This window comes from Salvia miltiorrhiza, chromosome 8 (genome assembly GCF_028751815.1).
Source record: "Salvia miltiorrhiza cultivar Shanhuang (shh) chromosome 8, IMPLAD_Smil_shh, whole genome shotgun sequence".
NCBI lineage: Eukaryota > Viridiplantae > Streptophyta > Magnoliopsida > Lamiales > Lamiaceae > Salvia > Salvia miltiorrhiza.
Window position 1 is genome coordinate 27,747,002 of NC_080394.1, and position 16,586 is coordinate 27,763,587.

Below are 16,586 nucleotides of genomic sequence, written 5' to 3' on the forward strand. Positions count from 1 at the left end.
CTTGTAACCTCTCACAAAAGTTGTAAAGACGAAGTGAAAAAGTAAGGAAAAGTCGACGAGTAAGCTTCGAGTGAGAAGCCTGAAAGTTGGTAAAGTAACGGGATTGCAACAATGCAAATTGCCAAGAACGGGATCGCAACCACGTAAATTGCCAACGAGACTACAACCGTGAAAATTTCTAAGTACAAGATTGCAACCGTGTAAATTGCTAAGCAACAGGATCACAACCACACAAATTGCTTAACTAAGTTAATGGATTACTTTATGGACTCAGAGTCGTGGATGTAGGAGGAGTTGCTCCGAACCAAGTAAAAGTGTTTGTGTATTGTACTTAAGCTTTCTTTTACTGTCTTGGAGTCTACTTGCTTATATCTTGATAAACTGACTGTTCTCTAGTAGATAAAAGTTAGATAAAAGAAAACTAATTGTGCTCTACGATCTGTACTTAGGTTTCAGACTTCGCTTACTTGTAAAATCTTTTAGCAAGCTAACCTCATGCATGACAAACTGCACCTACTCAAACTGTTTATCAAACTACATCAAACTGACTCAAGTTTTTTTTGATGTGAGATTCAAAGAAAAGATTTTTTACAAAGTGAGTCTCGTAATCCACCGAAGTCCGCATGATTAATTGAAACTGATTATAGTCAACTTACTTGATGCATCAGTAAGACTGCTATTCGTCAAGAGGCACTTCCTTCACTTATTGTTCAATACTCTGAGAAAATACCGAAAAAATGCAAACTAGTGTATTCTCCCTCCCCTCTTTTACACCGGTATATACTCGCATCGGGACCAAATGTATTAACTAACTTATCTTTTTTATATGTAATTTGTTGTATGCTCTCTCCGTCCACGAAAAGTATGACAATTTAGCCATTTTGGATCTATTTATTCATTATTCTCATTTTTCATGAAAAATAGAAATCTCACTAGAACCACACCATTAGGTTATAATATGGTTAATTGACTAAAAATTTGTACACTATAGTTAAATTTTGATTTTTCCTATATATTATAAAATTGGTAACAAAATACATACTTTAATAGTATTTTTTTAGATTTACCATGAACTTAAAATTCCGATCAAATCAAATCTAACCTGACACCGAATTTTTAATATGTGGCATGAACTGCCCAGTTGGCTGCTTAGTGCTGTAATTTCAAATATATTATAGACAAATTTCATTTTTTTTCTCATATATTATGAAATTGGTAAGAAAATACACAATTTGATACTTTTAAAATTGACCCTGCATCTCTTCAAGAAGTATAAGAAATTAAATTAAATAAACTATACAACTAAAAAGAAAAAGTAAATTAGCTAGAACTTAGAGTTCAAATGGAATTATAAAAATAAAAATAAAAAAACAGTTTTTCGACATATATTACAAATTTTTTGGCAAACTTATCACCGATGCAGTGACCAGCTTCTCTCTTACAATTAAAAGCTGTATATCTCATCTTTAAAATAAAAATTGGTGAAGATGGTGTATTTGTTGTATATCTCAATCTGTAAACCGGCCACCATATGCAGAAGGTAAAAATTGAATTTATCGGTAAACATCTGTAGATGGTGTATCAGTATTTCAAAACACATAGTAGGACTATTACAAAATTATTTAACATTTCAAGATATATTTGAATTATGACACGATAAATATAGTCCTAAAAATGAAAATAATAACCGTTAATTATATGATGATGATTGTCGATTCCATTAAAAAAGTTGGAAACAAATTGTGAATATTCAACCTAGCACCGACCAAATCAAACATAACTGTGAACTCAAAGAATCCGTACAGCGGCAGATTTCAATAAATGTGTAGCAGCATTGAATACAATGTGAGTAAAATCTGTTGGAAAATTAGATTAATAATACTCAAATAACCACAAAAGTTACAGCTTATCCCTCAACTATCTCTTACTAGGAGAGGAATGTATCGTAGTTGCCATAGCTAAAATCTTCTACTTACAAATGCCTTTAAATTTAAGCTGGTTTGGAATGCCATAAACCAGCCCTGACTTACCCGAAAACGGCATCCTAAAACAAAGTTCTGCTGCACAAACTAAATTACAATTATAATTGGAATTTATACCTCCTTAAACTGAGAAGTGAGAAGACCATGAATTTATGTCGTTCAGCATCCTACTCATGAATGCGGGGTAGCAAAAAGCTGAAGCCCGAGTTTTCGCCCATTAGAGGAGGAGGATCGATGTCAGATATGTCTATCTGTTCCATTGACTTCGATATTTCATCCACTGAGAAAGGTATGCTGCAATGGACCATCGATTTTCATCAAAAGTTGCCTTAGAAGACAGCAGGCAATCATGAGCATACCAAAATTCAGTAGGTAAAATACTGCTAACAATTGAACATAACATTAAAGCAAAGGGCTGCATCTCTTGTATCTCAGCTCTCCTGCCTATATTTAATGTCACTAGACATTCAGAACTGAACTGTGGCCCAGATGTTGTGCACATATTGTTCGTGCGGCTTAGGAGGTGTTTAGCTAGGCTTATTTAAAAGAGCTCACACGCTCCAACAACTTATAAAATGTTTCAAGAACTTATAAGATGTAATATCTCTATAGCTTATAAGTTGTCAAAGTGTTTAGATAATTGATCTTATAAGCTATAAGGGAGAATTGAGAATTGAAAGAGAAAATCGTAGTTAGATGGAGAAAATTGAAGAGAAATGAAATTGCAATGGTATATGATGAAAATAACAAATCATAGTAGGTAATTTTTGTAAAAATGGTTTTGCTTATATGATTATGGAAAACTAAGTTGGGGTTGAAGAACTTACTTTTTGGGAAGCTTATAAGCTCTTGAAGCTTATTTTTATAGCTTATAAGTTGTTTAGGAGCTATTTTGCGAAAGACTTTTGAAGAGCTTATACTCTCAGTGAGAAAGTTTGGGGTTTTCACTCTGACCAATAGAATTTCCGGTCAACATGTCTTACAATTTGCATATCCACAATACATAGAAGAGCTTATGCTAGAATATTCTATTGATAGAAGACAAGAAGAATCTTGTTTTGATCTAATTCCATCTAGCTACAAATTCTAGGCTTGTTCAAGCCCCCCAAATTGCTAATAATTCTTTACTCTTGTCCATTCTCCTCTGAAAGTATATTACAAAAGCCAGCAGTCTATATGTGAAACTTATTCTTTCCGGCACATAAATTCCTTAAAACTCGTGGCTCCTTCTAAGTCAAGGATTTTAAGTCATTTTGCAATCTATTGATTTAGCCATCTGACTGTGTGACAGATGAGATGGCACTGTCGAAACATGGGAAGTAATGATAGTGAAGCTAGCACCGAGTAATTAATCTAGAACGACTAAACTACTCTGTGGGACATGTTTCTGTACCTCTCAGTTCGGTTAAGTTTTCTTTCAATCTTATTATATTCATTCAAGTATAACCTTTTTCTTTTCTTCCAACAGGAAGTATAGGCAGACTACCAGATATTTGGTGCTAACCTGGAATCATCATCCAACAAAAATGAACTGCTTACGGCGTTATTTGAATCTTCCGTCATCAATACTCTCATATTGGATATAACCTGATTGAAGTAGCAAACAAATAGTTTTGTAAGTAATGCAACTAAGATGAACCTTTACATTGAAGTCCTTCTCACTGGAAGATGAGTTAAATCAAAAGAAACTTACTTCTGAAGACACACTATGTGTCCCATACTTGTCATCCCAGTACATCGTACTGATCCGGTACAACTGCTGAATGCTCAGTACCTGTTCATTGATAGAAGGAATACGTTAGAAACTTATGGTATATGAACCTTTCTTTAAGCTTTTCCATTAGACATTCTACTCACCGGGCAAAGTTCATGACTTATCTCATCCAATGTTTTCTTCGGTTTTTGGTGTACAACCTGGATTTTAAAGAAATCAGAAGGTGTCCGAGGAAAAGTTCTTAATGCTTATCAGATCTGGAACAGCATTAAAACCATTACCAGAAATCCAATGGCCTGTCTAATATGCTTGAGCTCATCCCAAGCTGAACCTGCATACTGCAATATTTCTAAAGATATTAATCTCTTAGGATTTGCTAGACTAAAAAAGAACTATAAGATACTTGGAAGAACCTTTTCAGTTGCTGTGCTACACCACTGATCTAATTCAGCCAGTCCAGCTTTAACAAATTCTCCATTACTAAATGAGCAACATTCTCGTCTCAATAGAAGACTGCAACCAGAAAACAATTTAATGGAGGGAATTTAAATTTAATGTGCACGCAAGAGCTTGAGAGAGAAAAGCAAACATGCAGCAAACCTGTTGAATAGTTGAACGTTGATAAAAGAAAATATCTGTGTGAACACCTTACGGACTAACATAGGTGGTACCTGAAAAGATGCGGAAAAATTAACAAGTGGGAATAAATAAAATTGATAACTTTCAGATGAAAGAAACATAATAACAATGAACAGGTAACTTTTAGATGAGAAGAATATCAAACAAAATTTTGAAGATCGACATCTGCAAAACCTGCTTTGACCTTAAAAATAAAATCTATGAATTATCCAGATTCAACAGGGAAGATGATTCATAGGAGAAAGTCTTTACTGACATGATTTTCTTTCAAAGTGTTCAAAAAGTTCCCGAGGCTGTTCACTATTCCCTGCCAGTGAGCAATCAAAGCTTGCTGAGCTGCTGTGTTTGCAACTGAACGCGACGATCCCTTGACTAAGCTTGCTCTAGAAGTTCTTGGTGCCTGTTAATGGATATGTATTAGGTGTAGAATGTGGTTAGAGAAAGATTGCATTGGCTTCTTTTAGAAAATGTGGCACCTTTGGAGTAGGTACATATCAATACCTGAATACACAAACCAAGCAATGGAGATATCTCCTTCTTTAGATTATCTCGTATCATTCCATAGATTTTCTCAACATATGCTGTAAGTTGCTGCTTGAACAGCAAAGCAGGGTATTTGGCTTCCACCTGGCGTAAGGATTCTACCCCACCAGGCAGGCCAGGAAGATTTATTCCTGGTGGAGTTCCTCGGAAGCTCTGGAAGAAGAGCAGTAAGAGACAGAACATAAGGAAATGATAAAAAAGTTCTTCTGAAGCCCAGTTGTGTACTCTTTCAATAATAACAGAAAGAGAAAGGAATCTTTTACATGTGACATTGACATCCTGCCAAATAAAGTAGCTGAGGATGACCGACGACGTAAAGGAGCCATTCCAGCTGCTCCACTTGCTTTCAGTGTACGCTGGAGAAGCAATAATAGGGTAGAAGCATTTGATAACCAATAAGACAACATATCATTGTTGTCCTGGATTTTCTGAAAATGGCAATAGTAGTATATTTGAGAATTTGTTTAGAGTCAAGGGTATTAAAAGGCAATAAAAGGAGAAAATCTCTCACTTAACTACTGAAAATCGAAGTAACAATAACCAATAACTGAATAACAAAGAAATCTTCAGAAGATTCACAAGCAAATAATGCTGAAAGAATGAAAACAAGAGTCTACAAGATCCCAATCCCAGCATATCTACCAATTCAAATATATAATTTTTCTACACTATTGGCTCTCTTTTGATGAAAGACTGAAAAATCTAGAACTTGCAAACATGCCTCACATCTCAACCCATCCTTTACTATTCTAATTCTGGATGATTTGCTCAATTAAGGACAACACAAGCTAACTATCACAATGAAATAAGTAAGAGATATGGATAACCAGATTCCACTAGTAAACCTGCAGAAACTCGCAAAAATTTATCTCTATCGATTGATTCCCTGGTCATTCAGAACACTTAAGTGGGAAATGAGCGAACCAAGTAATATTAGTCCTATGGTATAGAGAAGGATGGAATGGTCAAACCTCAATAGCGTGACCTATAGTCTGGATGATACGGTCAAACACACTTGTCCGCTCAACTTCAAATGATCTCCATTGTAGAAGACACTTGTAGATGATACAAGCTGCTATCGGCCTGTTTCCAGAAAAACCCAAGTGCTGAGATATACAGCGAATGAGCACCTCCTGATTTTCCTGTTGTTTCTCATTAAGTGATTTCTGAGGTTTGTCATCAGCTTCGGAAAATGTTGGACTACGCGGGCTGTGCACCTCCTAGTACAATTTGAAGTGCATGCAGTTTAAAGGGATATTTAGAGAGGTAGGTAGCATTTACAAGAAAAAAACATTTAATGAAGGAATGCTGATTACCACATGCAGCTTAACATCCCCAAATCCATGGCTACTATCGGTCCTCTGCGATTTGTAAATGACAATAGCTTCATAAGACTGCATAGTTAAAAGGTCTCCTATGAACCACAAGGAGTCATGCAAATACCTGCATGATTGATCTAGAGCGTCCAGAGAGAAACTTATTTGGCGCCATTGATACAGCCTGTTGACGAAGAACTTTATTCTCTGACTCCACATTATTCAGCTTCTCTTCCACCCTGACAGTAGATGGAAAAGTTCATTTATTGCATTAGATGAATATGCAACATTTGTCATATTTGCTATATGATACTATAAAATGGTTGCTACGTCCTGCAGCTATTACCCTCCTATTTCTTCCTAATAGGAGAAATTCAGATCCCACTATCTCAATGAATACTATAGACCATCACAAGTGCTCGATAGTTATAGGCAATTCTGGAAGTCATGACCAGATCATAACTACTCCTTGTTGACAATTATGTGGTTGTTTTCACAGTATTCTAACAGAAATGAAAGACAGGCTTCAAGGAAGATGTAGGGACAAATGGAGAGATGAAACCAACAACAGTAGAGGGTTCAGTCTATTGCAATGGTTTGGAAAGAAATGAGGAGAAAGAAACAGAAGATAAAGGTGGCCAAGGGAGTGAGAGAATAGTGGAGGATGGTAGCAAGGGTAGATAAATATTCCGCAACCTCAATCTGGTAAATTACCTTGTTTTCTAGTGGGCGACGAAGTCAAGGAATTTTTCCAAATAAAACTGATCGTCACATGTCCATGACCCAAGAATGAATGCCTCATTCCACTCCTCTGACTAATACTATTCCAAATAATTCACTGTGTTGCCATATAACCAATTTAATAGACTATGTCTCGCGCTTTAAACACTAGGGAGTAATGATTATAACAGCAAATAGATGAAAATGAAATATGCTCTTCCTATGTAAGCACAAAGAGGAAATACTTCTTTGTCATTTTGATTACCCTTTCAAAGATTCCTGCAGTTGTTGAATTTTCTTTTCTGCCTCCTCTAATTTTGCAAGCCTCTCCTCACTTGATTCCTGTGCCAAAGCATAGTTCTTTCGCAATTCTTCAGAAGTTTCCTGTTCATTTTGCAAAGAAGCCTGCAAAGAAAATAGTTTAATCAGAAATATTTTAAGCCTGTGGGAAGAGGCATTATTACTGAATCCTTAGCTGGTTTTCAAGCATATCCTAACTCAGGATGCATTCTGAATAGACACCTTTGAATTAGTTTAACTCCAGGATCCATTCAAAGTGGCAGAAGCTGTGGTTATGTGTAAGCAGATCATTCACAGGTAACTACTTCAAGCAGATACTCATATAACAGAGACTAGAGTCTTGACAAAAAGTCTATTTTTAGTATGCGATTCAGTAATATATTTTCCTTATTTCAGGCTTTCCAGTTATTTTAGCACATCTTGGTGAAGCCTCATCAGCATGGTGCACAGGCCAGAAGGAAAATGATATAGTTCAGCCAATGATCAACCTTCCTAATTCACAATATAATGCCATGAGACAACCTTATTTTCGTAAACATTACCATAGACATGACCCTTGGGAACTGAAAGAAGTCAAAGAAAACCACAATACAGGAGGCTCAGCCACATTATGGAAGTGAGATCCAAAAGCAAAAACTTGAAGGATATGTAATCAACCAATCTGTACGTAAATATGACTGATATTTACCAGTGTCTAACCTTTAAATTGTCAACTTCTCCCTTTAAAGATTCAATTTTCTCGGTATCTTCAACATAAACTGGGGTTTCCTGGATAACAGGAGGTGCCTCTTCAATTGCCTTTTTGGCAGCTTCCCGTTCCTTAACAACCAGAGCATTCATTTCATCAACTTTCTTCTGCATTTCTTCCATAGAGCTCTGCAACTTTGCTATTTCTTGATTTTTTGCTTCTTCCAAGTCAACCTGCATGATGAATGTAATGACATGAGAGCCATACATCATTCATTGCCATGCAATGGATGCTATCTATACACACACATCCAGAAGATGATCACTTTCGCAAGAAAATAGCATACCCTCAATCGCTTTTCAAGCTGCAAACGCCACGTGAGTTCCTCTAGCTGTTTTTCTAGTTTATCTTTAGCCTCTTTGAGTGCACCTGTATCCCTTGCAGCCTGCAGACAATTGCAAGAAGTGTTACATAAGCTGGAAAGCAACAATATATCATAATATCAAAATCCTGTTTGCCCTACCACTTAACTTACAGAACTGTATATTAAAACATATTTCTCATACCGATGCACGAAGTTCCAGACTGTACGAAGTGTTCTTCCCATAAATATGAAAGTTAAACTTACTGATAATGCTGATTTAAACTTCATAAATCAGTTTTTCATTGACTATGAAGGCAGTTTCAACAGTATATCATGCCTCAGGTATACAAGTAAGAGATAGTGATATGCTATTGAAGCCTACCATTTTAAGCTTCCGTAATTCTCTTTTGGCTACTCTTCCTCTCCATCGACATTGCGTAACTATCGTTCCCCTCTTTAGCTTTTTATAGTAAGATGAAGCTCTATAACTCCGGCACCGTGTCTAAGAAATTTTAGCCGTAAGCTGAAGGTTTCATAGGATACACCAAAATTTGTTGTGACACAAAGAAATAAGTTGTTACCTGAATAATAGTTGCAGCCTTAGTTCGCCTCATAAATCTAAATTTGTTATGGGCATCCATGCTACGTAAACCTGTTTGTATAACAAGAACAGATCTCCGGAGTGTGTTATAAGCTTTTCTAGCTAGGAATTTGAGTGTGTTCCGTTGAACTTTCAATGCAGCTGCTTCTGTTTTCATGCCCACGTAATGTTTGCACGCTAATCTGCCTAAAAGAATAAAACAGCACAAAAATTACAAAGCAGACAAACTAGTAAAAATGATAAAAAAAAAAATAAAAAGAGAGGGTGACACAATTGTAAAACACCAAATAACATCTTTAAAATACAAAGTAAATCTAACAGATTTTTCACACTGCAGAATCTCTTATCAAAAGCTCAACAGCTTTAGGTGTCTCACCTCTGCAAAATGATTGCAGGTGTATGGAAGCTTCTCTCATAGCTATAAATCGTTTACGAGCAATATGCGTTCGTCTGCGCTGTTGTATAATTTTTGCTGCAGAACTAAGAACTTCTGTTCGACGAGCATCCAGTTCAGCCATTTGACCTGCTCTTAGGAAGACCTTTGTTTTGCCTAACTGAATGGTGATAGAAAAAAAAAAAAGTTAATTTTCCCTCTATTCCATTAAGGAAGTACATGGTGCATGGCAGTTCCTCAAAGTACATATAATATTGGGTGTGCAGTAGAACTCTAAGTCAAGAGATGCCAGTAAGCCCAGACAAAAATGCATTAGGTTCATGAAAATTTCTCAAGGTAACAATGGTTTTATGGGTGTACCATACAATTGGGTGGGGCTGGGTTTGGACAATATGGTTTTATGGACATTGCATAAAAAAATGGTAGATTAACAGCCAAAATTGTGTTTCTAAATTAATTTGTTCAAATTTATTAACAATGAATTTAAGTACATATATTTTAGAAACACCAGAAACAAAGCTTTAGAAATAAATAAAGAATGTGCCTCATTGTTGTTTATTAATCAAATCTTTTCTTTCGTTTTCTAACCATTAGTTTTTCATTCTAGACTCCAAGTCCTTGGCAAAGATGAAGGAGAAAAGCAGGCACACTGGTGGCTGGTGGTGACATAGGATTTGATGGTGAGCAAAGAAACAGTGCAAGGAGTAGCCAAAGTGAATGAAGCAGAGAAGTGAGGGGTATGCAAATTGGAGGAAGGTTGAACACAAAGGAGAGGTGTACTGCAGAAGTAATGAAGTGGAGGGGAGCTCAAAAGAGATGTTAGCATTTAAGGATATTCTGGACTTTGCTGAGAAATAAAGTTCTACTCCAATGAAAGTTATGAAATCTCTTTATGTCACAGAAACATCAATGCACACCCATTTTTAAACAATTCTAATATCTTTTAGGTGAGGACAAAATGTTTAGTGGTTTATTTCATTTGGTTTTCTAACAGAGAAAACTGAGAGAGGAGAGAGGAACGATTACCCACAAAAACAGTGCATACTAGTAACAAGGAATATTTTATATAAAAAATTATCCTTATACCTGGAAACCTTTTATCCCTTTCTTTTCCAAAATCTTCTGGCATGCCAATTTTTCATCATAACTGTGCATGAGAACGAACTTTGATTTTACCAATATGATTCTTCCAAGAAAATAAGGTATTATAAATAACAACAATTTGCCACCAGAATAAAGAACAAGGGTATATCTTTTCTCATATCAGCAATAAAACAAGAGTAAATGAGCCGTGCTAAGTATGAAACTGAGTACAGAGAGGGCCTCAAATTCATTAAACTATAAAGTACACTACCTGCCTTGCAAAGCTTCAGTTGCAAGAAGCCCAAATCTGTTCAAGAATTCAAAGAAAGCACGGCGAGTAGGATATCCAGCACAGCTGATCCTGATTGCCTCTAAAACACCCTGAATCAATAATTTGTGATCAGATAAATAAACATCCGTAAACCTAGATTGATCTAATGCAGCCAATGAGAATGAGAAGACCCTAGATTTGATCATAAATAAAAGATCAAAATAACTTACACCACAACGTAGCTGCTGTAAGATGTTCTGATTTTCAAATATAGCTGGTTTAAGAAGATTATTTGGCTTTACACATCTAATGTAGTGAGGTTCAGTAGCATTTAGAGTCTCCATCAATTGTTGTAGTTGCAACTGCATGACAAGTTCAATGAATAGAAATGTCTCATTTTTCCAGAGCAAACATTAGACAATTAGATATTCATAAACTAAATTGTTACTTTTTAATCTGCTGGTGCACACACATAAAAGTAAAATTTCACCAGGAATGAAATCATAAGCCTCCTGACCTTAAAACGCGAACCAATAGAAGAAAACTTCGAAGATTTTGAGCTCTCTTCAGCTATTGGAGGGAAAAGCCCTGCTACAAAAGGACATTTGGAAACACCTAAAAGATCTTGATGCTCAGGTACAACATAGTCTTTATTTTTGTCCAGGAAATGGTCGGACTGGTATTGAACCTGCAAATGATTGAATGTGGGAATTGAAAGCCTTGGCTTTTAAGCACAAAGAGAAGGTAAAAAGAGTGACTGTAACATAACGTGCCTCCCCAGCATAATGTCCGATAGTAAAGTCTGTACGGGATAATTTTGGCTTGATGAAGCGCTTATGAACTTTGAAAGTCTGATAGAGCTTATTACAGAATGTCTCATGAGTTGATTTTGGGAACATACTGCAAATATAATGACATTAGATTAGAAAATGGAATGTATAATTATTCATAGGCCAAAAATTTGTTCCAGAAAATAAACGAAAGCAAGCTTAGGGGACTATCCACTGAAAGTAATGGGGGGCGGGGGGCGGGGGGGACTGTAGGATAATTGAAAATCATTACCAAGCTTCATCGAGGAGAGCAATAATGCCACCAGGTTTCTGCAAAACATTTAGTCTTAGTTCTGGTCCAACACAAAATCAAAGATTGGATGTAAACAAGATATTAAGAGAATTGAGTATCGAGCTTAACCTTAACAATCAAAGATAAAATGCATATTGCATAAGAAGAAAAACCATAGGTCTTAGGCTTATAATTATGACTCTTAAAGAAGATAAGATCAAGACGATTAGGAAATGAGAGAAAAATAACATTGTAGAAAAAAGATCAGTGTGCAAAGCGATGAAATGAAGAGAAGGTGAAGTTCTTCGGAAAACAAGATGTTAATGACATTAAGCTTAACAAGATTCTCTTCAGCCGCTTAACATTTCAATGTTGTGTATCTCACAGGGAAGTACCTTCTCAATTAGATCCAAAACATCTTGGTTGTCGACAAACTCAATGTAGCTCCAATTAATTTCCTCCTTCGTGTACTCTTCTTGTTCCATTTTAAAAACGTGCTGCAAGAAAATAGCAGACTTAGCATGCATATAATAGAAGATAGCTATTCAACCAGCACGATATCAATATTACCTGATTAAAATGTTGCTGCAGCTTCTCATTCGTAAAGTTGATGCAGAACTGTTCAAAACTGCATAGATAGTATGTTTTTGTTATAAGAAAGCAGAAGAAGGGCATTTCCGACTTTGGGAACTGCAAAACTGTTGGGTTTTAATGGAAGTCAACAGGAAGGGAATCAGCGGTACATCAGATAAATTTCCTACCTGTTGTGTTTAAAGCTTTCGAAACCATATATGTCAAGGACCCCAATCAGACATTTTGAATTTTTATCTTGCCCAATTGAGTTATTGATCTTATCCACCAGCCTAAACATGAATCACAGCAAACAAGAAAAAATATATAGAATTTTAATTAACTTCATTTTAGATCTCTAAAATCTATTCAACAATAATTGACAAGCAAAAAAGCTGAATACCAGTCAAACAGTCTAGAATATATCGTCTTAGCTAATCCATCCCTGCTAAATGTAGCACTAAGAGGGTCAAGGCTCCTCTTGATAACTTCTTCAGGAGTGATCATCACACGTTTACAAAGCGCATCTTCCAATGCCACAGGATCGCACCTAAGACAGAGAATAGTAAAAATTTCACCATCTAGAATGCAATATTGGAGGACTCACATGAAATTTAGAGGCTTACATACATTAGAAGTTCGGCAGTTGTTTTCAGATGGAACTTGGCTTTGTCATCTTTTGGGATTGATGAGTCGACTTCTTTTCCTTTTCCAAATTCAATATTACCAATGTGAAGAATAGCAGCAACTACCCTGAATATTGCTTCCTGAGACCATGAGCAAGGAAGTGAGTGAGTGAGTGAGTGAGACTGTGAGACTGTGAGAGATAGAGAGAGAGATGATGGATAGAGTTCTTAGTAGAGATTTCACTGGAAGCTATGCACATAAACTACAGAGGACATACCTGCTCAGTTTTACTTATTCCAACAATATCCATTGCTCGTCTAGTCTCAAGGTAATCATTGGCATCACTTACGCCAACCAGCTCATAGCATTTTGATTGGTTAAGATAGTGATATGATTTAGGATGATCTAGCTTGTACTTGTCAATTTCCTGGAAGGGTTTGCAATTCAAACAGGTATAAGAATTTCTTTTCAATTATGGTGAAGGAAAGCATTACCAAAAGAATTCATCACTAACAAAAGAACTAGATACCTCTTTTGGTGCTGCACATAAGAGGTAAAAGCAGTGATAGTTACGCTCAGGATCAGAAACTTGGCAAACTCGAGATCTTTCAAGAAGGTAGGTTCTGATAGCCGCTCCTGAAATTCTCCCATGCTTGTCAAACTGAATCTCTACAAATTTACCAAAACGGCTGCAGTGTGTAATAAATAAGACAGTATCAGTTAACAAAAAAACATGCATTAGGGAACTTGACTTGATTATTGATTATGTAAAATTAGTGAACAATGTTCTGAGAAACACAGTTCTTCTTGCCAAATTGATTACCAAAAAGATTCTGATCCACCAGAAATTCAGTAATTTTATTAGGAGGAGAACAGGAAAACCACAACTGCAGAAGTGTTAAAAGGACTTCACCTGGAATTGTTATTTCTAACAGTTTTAGCATTGCCAAATGCTTCAAGAACAGGGTTCGACTGCATTCACAGTATAGTAAGCTGAGAGTTAATTATGCTACATTTGTTAACACCAGTGACAAAATCTAGCAAGCCACAAGTGACTAAATGCTAACACTATCAAAGTGGCTATCACCAAATAGATGTATCATGTATCATACTTCAAGGACTTGTTGTTCAACAGTGCGTCCTTCTGTAGCTGCGCGGCCTCCTAAATAGGCTAGATACCGCATAAGCATTTTTGTGGTCTCTGTTTTACCCGCTCCACTTTCACCACTAACCAGAATAGAGTTGCTCTTCCCTTCATTTATCATGGCCCTGTTTGCAGAGAAAATGTCATTTTGAAGTTTATTAGCCACATTTACATAATTTTGCTTCATCTGTTGATGAAATTTAATAAATTTAACCTGTATGCAACATCAGCAATTGCAAAGACATGAGGGCTTAGTTCTCCAAAAGGAGCTCCCTTGTATTGTTGCATCATGTGTGAATTATACAGATGAGTCAATTTTTGGAAAGGATTTATAGCAATCAGAATATTTCCAGTGTACGTCTGCATATACACTTACCATGATTAGACCAAATTAGGAAAAAGTGAAATGATTACCAACAGCTGAATTAACTGAGGAACCATACATAAATTTCATTGAGTTCATATCTAGTTCTCAGATTGGCCACCACCCCAGGCTCATGAAGGTAAGACAGCTTCGTCATGTCATCAACACCTGCAGGAGGAGCTTCCGTATCTTTAGGATAAAGTTTTGATAACTTGGCAACAACCTGCAGAATAAACAAGGAAAGTCTTGAAACTGAACTATATATCAAAGTTCATATCACCAAACTTGGTGGATATGAAAAGTAAAGTTAACTAAACATTTCTATTGTAATCGTTTTGCACTTCACAGCTATAATTCACCAACAAAGTCCATATGCATGAGGTGCTGAGTTGGGAATCTTATGTGAACATATAGAACAAGAGTTAATATATAAAAGCGATATTGTTGAAGTCACTTCAAGGACTCGTATCCTAGTAAAGTCCCACCATCATATATCTATGTCAACTGCTACTTCCTATATTATTTTCTGTAACAAGCATTGCAAGCAAGCAAAAATAGAGTTCTATCCATGTACAGAAATGCATTAAATTCATAGTTACAAACTCAACTAGGCACTCCCAAATGTTTTATTTGCCTTACTCAAGAACAAAGCATGCACCACATGAAGCAGCTGGGATAACAGTAGTATACTGAAAGTTACATGAAAAGCCAACAGTTAAACTAAGAGTACATGTTATAAGAAAAAAAAGCTAACAGGCCAAGGTTGAAGGCAAGATGCATATTTTGTGGCAAGTTCAATGTGGAATGGTTATAGAAAAACAAGTCCAGAATAAAAATGTGATAAAACACACTGTATATGATTTGTGTATGTAGATTAATGTCGTAATGGAAGATGAAATTTGCATGTCTTGCAATGACTTGTGGCAAATGCTATATCCCCTATATACAGCACCATTAACTACATGTAGAAGGAAAACATAAGCAAATAAAACAGAGACCAGGTATCCAAAACATACCTCCTTCCCATCACTCCTCTGGATCACAGCTTCTTGGCCATTGATTTTGGTAACCTGCCCATCAATCCAAGCCACTGCAGGGTCTTCAGTCCAGACATGGGAACCAACAATTATGTTCACTGGAGTACCCTGTTAGGAGTTCAACATTGTGTTAATAGGTACATTCTTAAATATAATGATAATAGCTTGGAATTGCAAAGAAACTATTACATAGAAATAAATAGATTTGAGTAGATGACAAGATCAACCGAGCCATATTCTAAAAGTAACATGTGTATACCTCTAGTGCAGACAAACACTATCACTAACTTAGTTGCCTTATTTTCACATCATCAGTTTGGTTATCTGAGTAGATGAGAGTGCTTGAACTTAATGACGATGATCTCATACATCTGACATAGTTAATATAATTATCACTTCAAAAGCACATACGAGTTCACTAATTAAAAAATACTTTAACATAAGTAGCTGAATACTCTTAACATTTCAACTTAGATAAGTTAGTCATTTCAATGCTCAAAGAATAACTAGTATGCGACTATTGACCAGAGAATCTCTAATTGCAATTCAATGGCGGATTTGTTCAGAGATAAAGTTTGGCACAAGAGAAAACTTCAAATAAGCCTCTTCACTTGGAGGATAAACAGTTGTTTAGATGGATGTAATGAGATAAAGTGAAAAGGTTTCAGACGAAATTCAAAGGTTATGGGATTTTGAATTTGAGAAGCAATCAATAATATGTTACTACATCCCATTATAACAAGTTAAGGGCGCTTGTGCTTGCCAGCCCTTTCATGACTTCAATAAGAAGAAAAAAATGATCCATGACAGAAAAGGATGTGTAATCTAATCCCCATCACCCTACGAAGTATTCTGGAAGATTAAGTTCCCTAGACACCGAATTTTGAGCAGATACCTAGATTTCTAAAATCGTACTATGCTATCAAGAATCAAGTATTTATGCTACATTCTATAGCAATCCTAAAGCATATTCACAAGGAAATTTCTTTCTAATGCAACTGTTAAAGAATCCGTGTGATTTGAGGTTCATAAGCAAAGGCAGTGAGTTTAAGTGTAGCTGTTTCGAGTTTACGATCATCCAAATCTCAACCAAATTGCATTTCAATTAACAGATTTTTACCACATTAATACTTTCCTCAAACTGAACCTTCTTAAAGAGCATCCTCG

The 16,586-nt window shown here is 36.1% G+C and overlaps 1 protein-coding gene across 1 annotated transcript; it reads right to left on the reverse strand.

Annotated features, from left to right (window-relative positions):
• Positions 1-1,834: 1,834 nt before the first annotated feature.
• Positions 1,835-15,545, reverse strand: LOC130997419 (myosin-11-like). The gene is given in 37 exon segments (XM_057922727.1): positions 1,835-2,276; positions 3,487-3,569; positions 3,676-3,756; positions 3,840-3,896; positions 3,978-4,034; positions 4,110-4,209; positions 4,297-4,367; positions 4,592-4,735; positions 4,837-5,031; positions 5,142-5,306; positions 5,850-6,098; positions 6,195-6,239; positions 6,322-6,433; positions 7,180-7,319; positions 7,914-8,135; positions 8,249-8,347; positions 8,649-8,768; positions 8,848-9,053; positions 9,244-9,421; positions 10,348-10,408; positions 10,616-10,725; positions 10,846-10,977; positions 11,133-11,303; positions 11,389-11,515; positions 11,678-11,715; positions 12,073-12,174; positions 12,248-12,305; positions 12,439-12,540; positions 12,651-12,797; positions 12,878-13,014; positions 13,152-13,301; positions 13,404-13,563; positions 13,788-13,846; positions 13,987-14,143; positions 14,233-14,378; positions 14,462-14,605; positions 15,399-15,545. Coding segments are annotated over 37 exon segments (4,599 nt in total). The 3' UTR covers positions 1,835-2,149.
• Between the last annotated feature and the right edge of the window lie 1,041 nt (positions 15,546-16,586).